At 41.5% G+C, this 18,140-nt stretch overlaps 1 protein-coding gene across 1 annotated transcript in view; it reads right to left on the reverse strand.

Moving 5' to 3' along the window:
* The window catches only part of RBPJ (recombination signal binding protein for immunoglobulin kappa J region), a 140,467-nt gene extending 129,486 nt beyond the window's left edge, over positions 1 to 10,981 (reverse strand). The window contains exon 1 of the mRNA XM_053940183.1: positions 10,854 to 10,981. Coding sequence (XP_053796158.1) covers positions 10,854 to 10,972 — 119 coding nt within the window. The 5' untranslated portion in view covers positions 10,973 to 10,981. The remainder of the gene's footprint in view (positions 1 to 10,853) is intronic.
* Positions 10,982 to 18,140: the final 7,159 nt, after the last annotated feature.

Here is an 18,140-nt window from a genome sequence, read left to right on the forward strand (position 1 = left end):
TTTGACTGCTATACTATCCACTCTTCAGTTATTATAGTGTTACCTGCTCACCATATGCAGGGAGACCTCAGTGTATTCAGGAAGCCACATGCAGAAGCATCTGCAAAGGCTTTCTGTACTGCATTGCTTATCACAGTGCAAGCACCCCCAAGCACTTACACAGCAGAGGGTGGATCACTAAATCAGTGAAAAGGATAGCAGAAAGGCATGAGAACTTGGGGGGTTGTGAGAAAGTGAAGGAAAAAAGATCTTCTCTATTTCACTAACTCTGGACCTTTGTAAAAAACCAACACAATGCTTGGGACTGTTCGTGCTGTGAGCAAACACTGAAATATGACAAGGCATCAAGGCATGTTGTGTTACATGATATTCAGGCAGCTGCTGTGATGGCAGTTTCAATCCACCAACTGGTGCAACGAAACAAATCTGAAATGTAAAAGCTAGATTTCCACCAAAATATTTCATTAATATTACATGCATGTAAGTCAGGGAACTCAGACTTCTAATCCCCACAGCTACCCTAAGTCAGCCCTGAAGGACAAAGCAACAATGCAGCTGCACAGACAGGGGCTCAGAAGGTATTCTAGGTTTCAGTTTCCTGACTGAAGTGTGCAAATTTCTCTATCAATGTTCTGTTGGCATATTTTCTTTGAAATTCGTTGAAGGGGGAAAATACACATTGTTTTTCAGAGGAATATAAGTATGAAATGACTGTATACCAACATATGAAGATAGCCAGATATAGCCAAATTTGTGTGAACTCCTACTAGTGGAAAGTTTCACCCTGCAGAATAGACCTCAGCAATATGTTTTAGGTCAGAGGAGGAGAAGAGAGCTGAATCTTCTTCTGTCCTTGACTGCAAATTGAGAACCAAGGAGCTTCCACAGCATATGCCAACCTCAAAACCTGTCCTGCACTTGCAGCAGTCCCATGCCTGTCACTCGGAATCCCCACTGGCCAGTCTGTCAGCACAGAGTTGGTTGGCATAAGCCCTTACAGCTAAAGTACCCTGCAGGTCCCACACCATGGGGGAGGAGGTTGACCTACCCCCAAAAGTCACCCACCAAAGCAGGAGAAAGGCATACTTCCAAGTGAAAGAGAGGGAGCAGGTGAGCAGGTTTTGTCTGATTTAGCAAAACACTTTCTCTACACGGAAATGTCCATTCAAATCACTTTTAAATTTCCCTAGATTAAAGCAACAGGGAATAAGTAGAAAGGAGAGCAGCAGCTGAAGCTGTCCATAAAACAGGATACGTGTGGATAACGGAACAGCAGATGTAAGGGCACCTCACCAGCCTGCTCTCTCCTCATGTCTCTTTCTCTCACACACTCACCCACTCTTCCTTGGGCTGGGCACCTGCTTGTCCACTGAGGCAAATCAATTAAAAAACAAATTTAAACTATAATTATCACAGATAGGAAGGAGGACAGACATCACAGATAGCTGTCTGAAGACAGCTACTACTTCCAGCTGGAACTGCACAGGGGCACTGCAAGTTGTCCCTCCTGGCCCTCCCTCCCGCTGGCTCCCTCATCCCCCAGGTCCCACGATGTGGGGATGTCAGTCTCCCACCACAGCACACAAACTGCCCACGAGCATGACAAGGCAACTGTCATTTTCCACCCTGGCTGCCACTGTGGGTGGTCATGTTGGTGTCTGCTCGCATTTGCACGGTACTGGATGCTGTGGCGTGTACAAACTGTTCCATGTGGCATGTGGAGGGAGAGAGCCATGCTAGCAGTGCATTACAAAGCTGCATTTATGTTACTATATAGAGCCCCTGGTCTGTATTTTTCTTAGCATGCCTATTAGAAGGATAAATGAGAAAAATCCTACTTCTCTGTTCTTGAAAGTGCAGGAAGAGTGGCTGCTAGCAAGACTGTGCCCTTCACCTTGGAGTTTCTACCTGTCACTCTTCTGCTTGGTATTTGTCACATGCTTAACTCCTCTAAGGTCTTAAGTTTTCATTTAAATAACTTTTATTCCTTAACTTTCTAGGCTATGTCCTTGTTTAATATCTGATCTTTTCCAGCTAATGAGTTGACTGCTATTTCTGAGACACTGTCAAGTTATTTACCTCGCTGAAGTGACTTAAGTTCCTCCCCTCACACCCCCCATCCACCCCCTGTCTGTCTGGTTTCCCCCTCTAGTCTAGCTGAAGTGACAAACTCTCTACCCTAGCCAAACATTTGTTTTTACAAGGTATTTTTATACCATCACCTCTTCCCTGCATCTCCCCCGCCCACCCACCACAAACATATGCTGTAGTGGGAGGACATACTGGTTTCACATAATTTGCAATGTTAAGGTGACAAATTTCCCCTCCTTCAAGTTTTTTTTTTAAGATCTGGTTTGTAAAATGCAAAGGGTAATGGGTTGGTTTCTCTTTGCCTTTTTTACCCTGTGCACGGTGACGTCCTGCCTCGCATAGAAGTCAGTGGAAGAGAAAACGAAAACCACTTGATTTATATTATTCAAAGCCTATTTATGCTATAATAAGATACACAAATAGACAAAAATAATATTGTCTAGATTGATGAATTTCTTTTATTCATCCCAAGAAAGACAGGAATTATGATAATTTCTGAGAAAGTAGGCAAATGTAACCACTTTACTGACTTCATTTGCTGGTCCCAGTATGATTTTCTCTGTATTAAAATCCACATGCAGTCACATTCACGCAGTAAAAACAACCTCAAGCACTCTAAGCTTCAGGCTTGGAACCATGGAAAACATGACTATGGCCTTCATCATACCCAATTAGGGGTACATGTAATCCACAGTGATTCTGGTGTGGTGGATAAATGCCTAAGCCAGCTTTAAAGCAGGCAAGAACAATCTAGTTAAAACAGCACAGAGCCCGAATTGGGCTCAGCCACTCTAAATATTTACCATATTCTGAACAGGAGGTTGCAGGGGCATGCATAGTACTACAATTGGAGAACTTCCAGTACCTGCATTCACCACTGCAAAGCAAGGTCTGATGTGTGCTAAACATCCTGGTCATTCTAGCAGCATACATGCATGGAATGGGCCAAATGAAGGCTGTTTATAAAAGCACTGAGTTTATGTGGTAGGATGACTGAAAAAGGCCTTTTATATGTGCACGGTATCTAATCAGCACACACCATTAGACTTTCTGAGGTGGGATAAAGTCTTTATTTCTCACCATAAGAACAAATTGAATACTATTCAAGAATATAATCTGCATTTTAATTCCCATTTTATGCAGAACTTTTAGTGCAGCATGAAACAACAACAAAAAATTATGCATCAATAAGGCATCCTTGTTAATTTAATCTTGTGACTTTGTCTCATATAAGAAGGGCAAAGAAAGATAAATTTGAAAAACAAAACAGGGTAGGTCATCTCACTGCCAGCAGCAGAGGAACAAAATGGGAAAGTACTAAACAGTGAAATTTATTTATACTGTGCAGCAACAGGCTCCAGAGGACAAATTGTTAACAGAAGGAGCCACTCATAGCACATGCAAAGCTTCTCTCAAATCAAACAGATACGGCTGTCACTGTGGGAAGCCAAGGAGCAGAGAGAATGAAAGAGAGAGGAAAAAAACCTCTCCACAGACTGAAAACATTTTGTAGTTAAGGGACTCAGAGTAGAACATGGGTAGTGCCTTCAGTTTCCCTGTGGTTCTAGCAAAGTCATCTGGGGAAAATGTCTGCAGAAAACCACCAGGAGTGAGCTAAGCAAATGAGAAGGGAAAAAGCAATTTTCTCAGTAAAATGCGTAGAAGCTGGAAGGAACTGGATGTCTATTCCAAGAATTTTCAGATTGCCCCCTTTTGTATGTTGAGGAAAAATGAGTAGAGGATCACCAGACCATCAGGGAGGAGCCACTCACCCCAGTTGTCTGGGGATAGTCTGGCAAAGAAGATCCATCCTCCAATCATTCTGGAGCTATCAGCCTCCAGAGCTCTGCTGGAAATAGTTCAGGGCAGTGCAGTTCTTCTGGCTTTTAAATCATTGCCAAACCTCTGGCACATCCTCGGAAGCAGGTGATATTTATTTGGAAGCATGTTCTTTTCTAGAAAAACAACATGAAATCCTTGCATTAACACCCTCCTGTTGGCTAAAGATACAGCCCTTTTCTGTATGCCTTTGCAGACTAACAGGTGACCTCTGCGTCTCAAAAGAAGCATCCAAAGATCTATCTGCTGGTCCGTGAGGAAAATATCCACACACGTGAAGGGACTACTTCTCTCCCTTCTGGGTCACCGGACATTTTCCTGTATCAGACATTATCTGAACATTCACTCAGCAGTTGGACATGGCACAACCTAGCCTGAACCTATTCTCACTAGTGACAATCTACACAATATTTCACTTTTCCCATTTATGTCCCCTCAAAAGCAGCAGTAGAAAAATGTATCTTTGGGACTGATCTTTTGTCTTCAGTCCAGGTCACAGATCTTCTTGCCTCCTAAAAATAAGACAAATGTATTTTTATACTCAAGTGACCACAGCTCATGTGTACCTACCTGAGCTAGCCACACAGTGGCCTGCTCAGGTCCTGTTACCAACATAACTGCATCAGCATGAGCTTGGCACCAGCTGCAGAAACCATCTTTGCAGTTAAGGAAACAGTTGGCCAAGCAGCCACAGCAGTCCCAAACTCAGTGTAGGCTGTATGGACAGCAGCATCCAAAACCTGCCTCAAATACATCTGCAAACACAGTCATTAGCCTGTCCTTCTTAATGTCTTCAAAATGTTCAGAGATTTTGGGTTAAAGATGCTGCATCAGCACAAAAGCATTCCCAGAGCAGTAAACATACTTGGCTGGACCACTGCCTTTGTTTGAGCTCTGATTTGCTTCAAGTAAATGCAGTCATTTATTGCATGTTTCACCTTCTTGTGGAACAGCTGCTGTCTGCAAGAAGCCAAATAGCAGACAGACTCTCAGTCCTCCTGAGATACCTCTGGCTAACAGCATGCATAGCTTTCCTCAGAGGCCAGCATGTCACTGACCAGTTGGTTTACTCTAAAATATTGCATGCTGTAGGTGTTTCCAGCTGCCTCATGAGATATTTGTGTCAAAACCTATGTTCCTGAGGAGCCTGTGCCATCTGAACCATGTTTTATACCTACCCCAGGAGCAATATGTTCCTTTTTAAGTAGTTCTCTTCATATCACAAACCAGAGAATATAGACAGAAATTACCAGCTTTTCAGGGAAGGCCCAAAGTAGGATGGAAGCAGAGGCTTTGAGAGTTCATAACACTGCTTATCTTATGAGGATAACATCTCTTTGGGAACAGGGAAGGATATGAAGAAAATTATAAATAGAGGAAGACCACAAGGAAGTCAAAGGGTGCTGGACAGTCAAGACATACACAATGAACAAAATGCAAACACTGGCTGGAAAAGCACTGAGGAATTTACATTTCATTCAAAACACAGTAAGCCAATAAAAATATTCTAAGGCAAAAGTAGATATGGCAGGAGCCAAAGGAATTTTTGCTGTAAGACTGTCAGAGGACTGAATGGAAAATACAGAAAGCAGGACTGCTGCAGGCTGTAGGAATTTGGCTGCAAGAAGTCCCATCTGAATCATGCTGCTCACCATTTAGGGGGCAGTGTTAGAGATGAGGTCTGAGGGCGTCGTGAAGGAGCAACCTTTGAAATAGACAACACACATTGCTCCTCCAAAGTATGGAATATGTTAAGGTAATGCCTAGATTCTGTATAATGTACTTTCGGAGAAAGTGAGCCAGACTTACTGCTTTAGATGTCTGTAGAGTTTGGTTACTTTTGTCTGCAAAAGAGCTGCTCTCAGTTTACACCAGCTTAAGCCTTGTACCCCCACTCTGCACTCAGTATTAGCCATCTTAGATTTAACCACATAACAGCTTTGAGAAAAATGAGAAAGTTATGCCAATCCAGACAGGAGTTCCTCTGTGCTCCATCCCACTCAGAGAAGTTTTGGATATCACAAACAGATAGTGACAGATGGTGGCACACAGAGACCCCTGTGCTAAACTAAAACCCAGCAGCTGAGGGTCTCTCTATATATCTTTGAAGGTGGGCTCACATCTATTCCTCCATTTCAGCTTTCAAAAGTTCGAGGAGAAAGAGCTGGGGGTTGATGACTGTTTGTTTGTTTTTTTAATCTTTAGCCAAACTGTTTTCTTTTATTTTAACATGCTGTATTTGCCTGGCCATAAACCCCTGTCACAGGTTTCTTTAGTATAGATACAGGTTTCTTGTGGAAACCCGCCCCAGTCACTGAACTATCTCAGGCAGCTTGCTGCACTCTAAGATAAAACAGAATAGAAATATCACTACCTTTTATTGAAGGCTGAACAGTAGGAGCTTCTTCCACAAGGGCAAGATACACTCTTAAATTGGCAAACCGTATCTGGTCTATGTGACAAGCAGAAACTCCCCATTGTCCCTGGGCTCTGCACTTGAGGAGTTGTTTGCCTCAGTGTAATGCAGAAAACAGTTCTTGCACCTGCATCACACTGCCTGTAAGAACACAGCCTGCTCCAGGACTCACACTACCAAGCTGAGCTCCAAGAAGTGGGGACAAAGCAGAGCACACTTAAGGAGTTGATGTGATGAACAACAAACAGAAGTGTGATTGTGGCTAAAGGGAAACTGAGGACTCTCTATTCCTACGTGTACCTATGTGTTCAAGAAAAAGCCCTTACTCCTTTTAATGGGCAGTATTCAGTGACTGACTTGAGGACCACCCTCTCTTTAGATAAGTAGATAACACCAAGTGTTAACAGGAAGCAAGGAGTGTGGGCAGAGAGCAAATGTGGCCACAAACATGGCCACTCATGTAGTCTGTACAAGTCTGGTGCACCAATAAATGTGTAAAAGCAACAACAGCTTTTGCAGGAGATAATTGGTTACCCAAAGGCAAGTAAGGTGATCTTGCCATTGGTACACTCTGCAGGCAGGTGGAAGACTACCAGGGATTAAATCTTGGATCCTTTGCATCCCCATGGGTGTTGTAAACACCTAATGATTGGCTGGTTTTGGGGAGGGAACATACATTTCCATATCTTTGCACAACAAAACCTTCAAAAGATTTGTTTTCATCCTTGTGTAAAGAAAGGAACATAATTTTAAATCTCAGAATTTCAAGGAACAGAACAATTGTTTACGACACATGTTTGTAAAGAAAATAGTGCAGTTACGTCAAAGTTCGTAATTTACCCTTACAGTACAAAGGTAAAGAGCCTTCAAACGAGACTATTGAACTAAGAGCCAACGACAGCTACATTTTAACCTTGCATTCAAAAAAAAGAAAAAAGAAAAAAGAAAAAAGAAAAAAAAAAACCAAAACAAAACAAAAAAACCCAACCCTAAAAAAATTTGACCATAACTATAAGGAGGCCTACTTGCCCCATCTACTGGCCATTGGGAAGGCTGGATTTATACTGCAATTAAAAGCATTACCACCGAGGCCACAGTTCAGTCAATTCTCAGGTTATCAATTCTAAATTTAAACACATGCATAAGTGCGACTGAGGGTACTAAGCACAGAAGGGCTCTACCGAACTGGAGCCTGAGGCCAGTTATTTAGCATGGCAGAAATAGAAAAACAAACAAAGAGAAAAATGTATTATTTTCAAAGGAAATACTAGGGCAGTCTATTCACTAACACTAGTTTGTTAACCTTGAAAAATTAAATAAATATGCCTTCTTTTGTTCTGAAATGGGCCAAGGTAAATGAATGCTATAAGATAGCAGCCTGCCAAACCCCTGTCACAAAGCAGCCATATATACTGCAGCTCAGTAAGGTCATCCTAAAAGGTTACCATGCCATCTTATAGATTTTTAAAATAAGCATTTGTTTAACAAATAGTTAGATAGCAAGTTAGATTTCCTAAAGGCCTGTTGACCTTATATTTTTCTTCTCTGCCTGCAGTGAATCCATCCTTCTGAAGTGGTTCTATTCCTTTGAGGAACAGGCTGATGTCTAAAGGGAAAACATAAAGTGCGGGTTGACTTGATGAGACCTTTTACACTACCCTAGGAGGAAGACTTGCTGGATTTCTCTCTTTTAGCACTTGCCTCACTCTCATCATTTTCTTCAAGGGCAGTGCCTGTACTAGTACTGTAGCATCCCTCTGCTCCATTACCTCCCATGCTAGTTGCAATCAGATGTACCAGAGAAAAGCTGCAGCCAAGGGAAAGACCATCAAATACCCTGGCAGCAAGCTTCCCACCAGGCAACCCAATATACCTGCAAGCTGACTCACCATGAGATCTTACACACAGCCATCCTCTCTCCATGTGACCCCAGCAAGCAGCAGCATGTGACAGTATGCAACTATATTTTCTGCAAGGCACACAAGCCTCCTGCTCAAAGGACATCTGAGTCTTGCAGGTTCTAAGCAGAAACAGGACTATCAGCATATCTATCTAGGCCCAGGCATGTAAGCTCAGAGAGGAGTTATTGTCACACCACAACAGAGAATGATGAACCATCTTCTTCAGCAAGCAGAGCACAACATTTTCTTCAAGAAGTACAGGTGCAACCCCCTGTTTTGAGGAGCTATGACCATAGTTACCCAGGAAACTCTGTAAGAATAAACTGGCCACAGCAGGGAATAGACTGTAAAAGAGGAGAGGGAACAGCATCCCATCCCCACTGAGGCTCCTTCAACTCAGGGGATAAATCTGAGAAGTAATTATGACTGCATTTAAATATATCATTTCTATAGCAGACAGGGAAAGAAATCATTGGCAGTAGATCTAGACCTGCAGATAAACCAAATGATAGGTTGTACATGAAATTTCATAAAGTGCATGCACTACTCTGAGGATGATCACAAAAGGTTTGCTTAGCCTCCTTCCAGACATATATTTCAGGATGAGTTTTGCCTTAAGGGGATGTCAAATGTTTCAGAAATCACTCAAGTCCAAACTCTATAACAAAAAAAAAAAAAAAAAAAGGACAACAGTGCCTTGGTGCAAATGCTTGCACAACCTCACAATTACTGTGTAAGGCTGGGATCCAGAATTTCTAGATGACATTCCTAGAGGTCACAAAAAGTGCCAAGAGATTTTTCAGCTGAAGCATGTAATTTCTAACATCCCAGTTATCTATGGACTGAGGTAAAAGAAATACTGTCCATGTCCAGAAGTATCCACAAGGAAAACCCACTGAAGACAGGGGTCCTGAAGGCTCTCTGAGTTCTCTGAGCATCACAAGCGAGCTGAGGTTCCTCACAGGCACACAGCCACTTGGCATACTTGCACTAGACATCAGAGGAAGCAAACAGCTGACAGCTAAGGTGTCACTTGGGACAGTGCACAGAGATGAGGACCACAGGCAGTGCCCAGAACTGCCTGCAGTGCAAGCTGGTTTCCTCAAGAGCAGATGCTTTGGGAGTCCTGTATCTAAGCTCACCTCAGTAATTCCTCATCTGCAAGGGACAAGTAGCACCACCTAAGAGTACTTCAATTCTTCAGCCTATGAAACACTGAGTAGTATAAGAAAGGCCAGTACTTAGACCTAAGAAAACAGGTGCCAACTCTGCCTGGGCTTGTGAATTTATGCACAACTCTCTGTGCATGAAGACCCACCTAGAGAAATATAACTCCCAATAGCTCAGGATCCCTCTCTCCTGAGAGGATGCACAACATTTAGCTCCCTGAGCTTCAATCCTGTTGTGCTGGGAGGACCCCCTGAGAGCAGCTAGTCATGTGGAAGCTGCTAGAAAAGGAGTCATAGCAGACAGCTGTGAAAGAGGCAACCCTGCTGAAGAAAGACACTGAAAGGATGCTGGCCCATTTTTAATGGCCACAGAGTAGTACTGCTACAGACAGTACCTCCACAGACAAGAGGCAGACTTCATTAATTCTCTGGTCCCTCATGGCAGACACCTTTGACAGACCAAGTTCTGGCTTATTAGGCTGGGAAAACCCACTCTGTTCCCTATGCAAAACCAGATTTAGACATCTGACTTACATCATGGGCCCAAAGCTTATTTTGTCAATCCAATCTGATAAATAATCCTGAAACTGGCAAAAGCAAATGTTTGGCAAGAGCTTTGAATATAAACTAGGGTCTAACTGAAAGCTCCAATGATGACTGCAAATAAACCATTTATTCTTTCTTTCACTGTTGCCATCACTGTACATGAGACAATCCTTATCCCACAACATCCCATCTCTGCCCCATTTTCAGTGTTCAGAAACAATCCTCAATTCTTATTTACATTGCACTTGACAGATTGAGGACCCTCTTTTTTCTTTTTGCAAAGTAAGGTGAATGAAACATACTTATTCCTCGTTGTGAATAACTGCATAATTAATTATGTTAGTTACATACAGTACCTTTGAGGGGGGAAAACAGCACTGTTCTCTAAAAGAATTTTCTTGGTTACTCAACAGAACTAAATACAATTTGTCTTTCCTTTTAACTTTTTCCTGGGAAGAAAGTCTACATTTTTCAGCTGTGAACTTAGGTTTCTGCTCTGTTTTGGGGGTTTTGTTTAGTAATAAGAAATACTAAACAAATTTTTTTTTGTTTCATAATAAGAATAATGCACAAGAAGAATACAAAGACAGGGTTCTCTAGAGACTGAACCACATATTTTATATCAAAAGAAAAAATGTTTCACTGGAAAATAAGCAGTCCAGAAAATGCCAAATGAGAAGTTTCACTCTACATCTAGACACTTGGGAGTAGGTAATTATCCAGCTGACTAGACCCTGTTTTGGGGGTTCTTCTGGAGAGCAGGGGTAACTATATCTTTAGCAGCAGACGTACTAAAATTCAAGAAAAAATAAACATGCAAAGCAACTAGTGTATCACTTCTTGCTACTGCCACAAGCATTAAAAATATTCTTAAACATGTCACTCACTCACCAAGAAACAAACATCAGAAGGAACTGGAAATCACTGCTTTGCCACCACTCAGCTCTGACACTGCTGCTTTCCACCTCCTTGCAGAAGTCAGGCAGCACCTGTCCAAGCACCACCTGCATCAGGCCACACTGTAATGTCCCACAGGCTCAGCCAGCTCACTTTAACATAAAACTAGGCACAAGTGCTGGAATCAGCCCAGGGGCTGAGTACCAGCTGGCACATCTGAAATGATTTCCAGCCCAACGGAAATGAGAAGGGAGTGTTTGGAAAGACCTTGTGTGTAGAGACTTTCCAAATGTTAGTAGCCCTCCTTTAGAGAACCAGAAATACTGACTAGGCTGAAGAGCAATAGATGGTGTGGACAGTTTGAGGTGTACTGGAGGGATGATTCTCTTCTTGTTGTGGACTGGGCTGGGCTGGGCTGAGCAGTCCCCATTCCTTCGCTGGTGAGTTTGCACAAACATCAATGTGGCTCTTGCTTTGCTGGGTGGAAGAGATGTGACTACAACTCATGCCCCACTGCATGGTTGCCTTCCCACTGCCAAAGCCCTTCTGTCAATGAGGCTTCAAAAGGGAGTGTGGCTGACCAGTTCACCCAGAAATAGCTTAAAAATATCTGAATAGAGCCTCCTGGCAAGACAGGAGGAATCCAGTCACTGGCATGCAGATCCCAGTGTTGGTGCCCTCAAGACAGAATACAGACTAACTCCAGCACTTGTTTATTATGTCATCTAGGTAATGCACAGAAAAGGACAAAGGTGAATCCTTGAATCACTGTAAGGATGTTTTTTTCTCCAGGGCAGGCATGTTAAGTCCAGAGATATCAACAGCATAGTACCTGGCATATTCTAACAAGCTTTGCACCAACACACATGATGATAATTCTACCTACACTTTAGACAAGTAGGTACTGATTCTGCAGTGCTCCCAGAGATTATGATCTTGTGTATTGACTTACCTAAGCTTGAGGAACTAGCTACAAGACAGCACATAATCCTGAGATACCTTCACACTGAATAATCCTTAGCACCTTGATCTGACTCCAGAGTTAGCTCTGATTGGAGCAGGGAATGGGATCAGATGACCTCCAAGTGTCATTTCCAGTGTATATTTTGTGATTTTGTGATATGACTGCTTTTGAATATCTGTGAAGAAACAATGGAAAGACCTCAGATTTGGGATTTGGGGTTCAGTTAGAATTAACTGAAAAAGATTCTTGATGACTCTTGCAATCAATGCAATGCAAACACAGTGGAAAAATACTGGACAGGTGCCTAACATTCTTGTGGTATTATGCTTTCACTTTGTTTGTGGCAAGGATATTCTTTCCTGTGCATAATTCCTCTTCAGAAACTCCCTATTTCTACAACAGCAAATACACAGCAACATTGTACTAAACATGATATTTCCCCAGATATCCAGAATCTGCAAATACAAGTGTATGTATTCCTTATTATATATGAAGTATCACTGTGATGTTTTCTACAATGATTCAAGATGGTAAAGCCATTAGAATGATGAGGAAGACTTTCAACATAACAGCTAGCCTTCAACACAGAAGTATTCATAAGAAGCTGTCCATAAAGAATATGCACTTGGAATATGCAGATGATTTTAAGGCCTGTCCTCTGCTGTGTTTCAGGAAGAGAAGTTTCAGGATAGTCAACACATTAACTAACACTAGAGAACAGAGGGTATGACTCCTATGTCCATCCAGGTAAAATTAGCAAAGCAGACATAAATACTAGCATACCTCTTGTATACAGTAGAGGTATGATTTCCTAAGTGTTTCATACACAAAGGACGCTATTTACCCAGAACAGAGTCTTGAAAATTCCAGAAGTTATTTTCAGATAGTTGGGATCTGATAGCCCTGCTTGGGATCTATTTCAGGACAGAGTGAAGAAGATTGCTCTTCTGTAAATAGGAACTACAATTTTTTCCTCGATTTATCTCAAAAACTGCAGAGGAGACAAAATTGCTGAATCCTGAAAGAATTAAGTGGTTGAAGCCTCCTAGCTGTTGTAGATATTTGCCCTAAGAGCAATGTTCCTAAGCAAGGCAGTCCTAAATGTCTCTTTGGAATGAAATTGGTTTTGTGGTTATGCATTTCTGTACTACCAGCAGAACACTTAACATGGACACTTCTGGTACTGGAACTCTCTGCCTGCAAACATAGGTAGAAAAAATCATCTAGGAGATGAGAAACTTTCCATAGAATTAGGGCTAGAATTAGAACTTGGTTGTGAAGATTCATGGTAGTTTCAACAGAAAGTTGCATGCCAACTTATTTTATCTTGGAAGACAGAAAATAACATGAACAAAACATCTTTTGTTCTTCTGAGACTTAGAGATGATGAGAATTTTAGCTAGACCATACCATCACAGGAATATTCCTGAAAAAGGATGAGCAGAGTGACTGATGGTAAATAGGGCATGAAATGGTGTAAAGACACCCTTAGAGTTTCTAGGATCCAACAGGGCATACAGATCGTAATCCAAGTAGCTCCCAAAGGATGTGACACTTCACAAATGAATCACAATGTGCCATCAGCATCACTCAACTAAAACTGGTGGCACATTGTAAAATTTTATTTTTACCTTTATCTGTATCTCTTCTGTGATTCCAAAGAATTGAAACAAAGGGAAACTTCTTATGTTTTTCAAAGCAGTCATTATCTGGCTGTCATGCCTTCCTTGTCAGGAGCCTTTCTAAGCAATAGGCACCCAATGACCTGTGGAAACCAGAACTGGGTGTGAACACTTTTGCACCCCCTTAAATAATTTTGTAATCAATGCAGATGTGACAATTCACTTAATCACATTTTGTCAATTGGACTTGATCACTGCATTTCCTCTTCTCCAAGTCTGATGAGTGATGGTTTTTCTGACTAAATAAAACCATCCTTGTGTTCTTGTACTATTTACAGCAATTTTCTATTAGCCAAGCCTGGTTCTTATCAGTCAATAATCAGTGACAAAAGACAGGATGATTATCAACTTCTGAGCTTTTGAGATAAACTGATAGCAGCAAACATCTTTCCTTCCTGCCTGGACTGAGGAAGCAGGTCTGTTGTTATGTTGTATGTATGTTATCTCCACTGTTTAGGTACTTCTAACAGAATGGTTAATTTTGTGTGCATCACAATGCATTCAAACAGATGGAGTATCAGAATGTTCAGGTACTTCCTTGGAAAACATCTGTCTACCTGTTCTTCTTTCCAGAAAAGCACATAAGAATCATAGCAAATTGTGACATAAAGTGGGGACAGTGAAAAGTCCCAAGGTAGAATATGTCAAAGTATTATTTGTACTACCTAATCAGGTAACCAGCTTGTCAACCTGACAAAAATTCAGGGGATATATTCCCTCTGGACTTCAGCAAAGTATTTGGAATGATGTCACATGGGAAACAATTTGTTGCTGCAAAAACTGTAGGCCAAGCATGAAAGTAGCAAAAAGCAGAAATGACAAATGGGAAGTCATTGGCCTGGATGGATTTTACTGGTGGCATTCCTCAAAAGACTGTCCCAGGACAAATTTAACATTATTGTTTGGCACAAAAATCAAAGATACTAATGAAATTTCCTGATTAAACAACTTGAGAGGCAATGTCAGAGCAAAAGAACAGCTGGAATGGTAGCTATGGGACAAAATTTAACTGCTAAGTGCAAGAAGGAGTAACAAGTTTTTGCAACTAACCAAAAGCTTGCCAATTGAAAGCAAACAGGAGGAACTCTGAGACATATTGCTAGGATTGCCAGACTTCATGTATGGGAGTGTGCCCCTCAGATCCTTACAGTTCCTTACAGGCTCCTTCATTTAGTGGTGTTGCTAGCATTGTTGCTTTGATCCAGAAGCACAGAGAGTTAGGCAGGCAGCAGAGGACACAAAATCCAGAACCCATGTTAAAAACATACAGAAAATGCAAGGAGTAGAAATGTCCCAAAGAGATGTCAGAGTCCAGGACATACCTCTGGCTGCCCTGGCTGTCTCGAGACCCTGGCAGGGGACTTGGGGACCTTGGCAAGAAGTCAAAAACACTTGTGGCTTCGATTTTAGCCTGTGGAAAAAGCTGTCAATTTTGTATGAGGAATTACAAACCATAAGGGTTTTAGTAGTGTGATATTTGAACTAACACAGGGTGGAAAAGTAGAATTTTGGGATTTTTAGAATGGGGTTCAAGGGGTACAAGATGGAGGAATTTGGGCGTGTCCTAGCCTTCATCTCCTTCGTCTTGTCCTCCATGTCTTGGTGTGATGGTGACACTTTTCTATTGGTTTAAGGTAGAGATTCACTGTCTAACATAGATGGTGGGAATTAGCAATAAACTGTAAACATAGACATGTAGTTTTGAGTGTATAAGGTGGGAGCTGCCGGAGGATCCCATGGCTTCCTTTCTGGACAGACCTCAGCAGGTCAGAGAAAGAATGTTACAGATAAGAAGAAATAAACAGCATTGAAAACGCAATCGGACACATTCCAGGCTCCTTCTTTGGCTGCGTCGGGCTAGGGAAGCAAAGACTCTTTACAATCGTGGGGTCACCCTGACCTTCAGAACCCTGAGAGACATCAACAAGGTGCGACATGGGATTTTGGATTGAACCATAAGAAATTCTTTGTTACATGAAACATCCAGCAAGCCCACATCAGCCACTCACAGTGTATCTGTAAGAACCAAAGACAGAAGCGGACTGTGAAGATACTAAGATTAGCTGCTTTCCAGGCTTCAGAGGACTCCTAATGGTACTGTTCAGCCAGAAATGGCACAAGTTACAGTTCTTGTATGAACCTTCCTCATATCTGTACATGTGAGGAGTTATGGGTCTAGAGCTGGCCTGCCACAACCACTGGCACCTGAAAATTCATACAGAATAGATAAGGGAGCAAATACTTCTGGTTAATATCCATAGTGGTTTCTCTTCATTCAGAGTGGAAGAATACATTCCTAGACTGTGCCTGAGCCATCCACTTGTGGGTTGCTGAGAACTCCTCCTACAGGAATTTCTGAAGCAAAGGGAACACCTTCCTGCCCTACCTTGACTGGCATTGCTGATACTCACCCTTCTGAATTACAGAAAGAAGCTGATAGGAGGCACCTTTCTCTGCGACCTGGGGCCTGAAAGACTCTTTTCAGAACAAATGATTCTGTGATGTTTGGCCTCTTAAGGTAGGCTAAAGCAAAGGACAGCTATGCAATTCCTCCTCAGATGCTCTTCTCATGATAACCTTTGTCTTGCCTAGGAACTTTCTTTAGTAAGGTTTACTTCCAATCTGCTGGGGAGGAAACAGAAAAGAGGTCAAAAGGTGCCCCAATTTGCTCTGCGAGCTGCAGAGCCTACAAAGTCTATATATGCCAATGGATTTATGTCCTATTTTCCTCATGCTCCCACTTAACTGAATGCTGTCTCCTCTTCATATCCACCACTCCACTTCCAAGTGTTCCTCCAGGGCTACAGGAGGAACACTCTTCCCAGCGGTATCTCAAGTTCTTTCTCATCTCCTTTCACTGTGCCCCAATCTCCTCTGCTTAGCACCAGTAACTCTTAGAAGGCTTACAGTTGCTTTTTTGGCATGCCAAGGTCAGAAGGGAGGACCCATTGTTACAGAAAATAAGGGAAATAGCAACTCAAAATATTGAAAATTGCTGAGTCTCAAAAAATTGCTGAGGCAGCTGGGCCACCAAAAAAACCTGACCAATTTTTTGCTTTTTTTTGTATATCTATACAAAACATTCATGTTGGGTTGAATTTCAACTTACTCATATTTGCAGTTCTTCCAAAAAATATTAGTATTGTGAAAATGAGATGAGTTTTCTGTTTGCCTCCCAAAATATAAAATTTCCATTCTCAGAACATAGTATTTCAGCAGTATGAAGATCTGGGAAATTTCATTGTTATTTTCTTTTGGAAATAATTCTTCAAAACATTTTAAATTTCTGGAACCAAAATATCTGATTCTCATACAAATTCAGACCAATTTTTCCTAACCTCGAAGAGAACTTCTCAGACAAGAAAAAAAAGTGTTGGCTAGAGCATCAAAAAACCCCACACTCCTTCCTGTACTTACCGTCAGTTGCAAAGAAGGGGAGTACTACTTATGGCTACTTTACAGATGGAACTGAAGCTCAAAGGCTAAATTACTTACCTGCTGCCAGACATAAGCGTGGTGGAATATGGAACTGACTAGAACAGTCCTATTTTCCAAGACAGTGTCTTAAACACTGCACCATTTTTCCTGCAAGGCCCACACAGTCTGCATGATGGAGAAAGAGACCTCGGATCACAGCTGAGCTAAGCTTTGACCTGAACTTTGTGTTTTGCTCTTACCTTTGCAAATTGTCCACAGCACTTTCTCAGAAGCTGGAGAATAATTTCCTTCCACTAGCAAACATACTTTTTGGGTTGTGTGGCACAACAGAAAAAGCCAACACAGTTTTTCATTTACTGCTACATCTGCATGTTAACATGAAGGTCAGTAGGAATGTACACAATACAAAGAAAAAGAGCAGTTAATTATTGCTAGGCTGCAAGAAGGGAAAACACATGCTTTAATTTGGTTTAGAAAAGAGCAAAACATGAGAACTGTTTCTTCTAGGCTGGTTTTTCATAGGAGGGCATATATAGAGTAAAATTCATGATAACTGGAGGCTATTTAATACGCTTTGAGTATCACAGATAAAAAATTCCCTCTCATCATTTGGAATCATCTCAGTAAATAATTACAATATTCAGCAAGAAAAATCCCACTTGCTTTTTTTCAAAATCCCATGGGAATTTTCTTGCTGAATATTATACTCATTTATTGAGATTGTTCCTTCTCCCATGTGTATAATCTGGCAATTTGTCCATATCTTTTGCCATATTTACTCCTCCTCAAGTGTTTGTACTTGAAGGTTTTATTGCAACAACAATCTGCAGTACTTCAAAACTAAGCTGTGTTTAGACCAAAATGCTAGATTTGCTCTTTATGGAACAAGTTTTAATAATTTCAAAACATCAGCATACAACAGGCCAAAGCCTAGTACAACAAGTTTCTGCTGGGATGTCAAACCACTGTTTAAAACTTTCCTTCAGTCCTTCAAGGGCTGAAGGTATATTTGCTGTTCACCACCCAGCTATAATAAATAAGCAAAACGTATTCATGTAACAGGGTAGAGATAATTGCTTTAAAAATATTCTAAGAAGGCATTTTTATCAAAACAATCAGAACAACTTGACCAAACCTAGCAAATTTAGTTGCTCTGCAAAATGCAGGCCTAGTCCCTCCCAATCACCAAATTAATAG

This window comes from Vidua chalybeata, chromosome 4 (genome assembly GCF_026979565.1).
Source record: "Vidua chalybeata isolate OUT-0048 chromosome 4, bVidCha1 merged haplotype, whole genome shotgun sequence".
In the NCBI taxonomy this organism is placed as follows: Eukaryota; Metazoa; Chordata; class Aves; order Passeriformes; family Viduidae; genus Vidua; species Vidua chalybeata.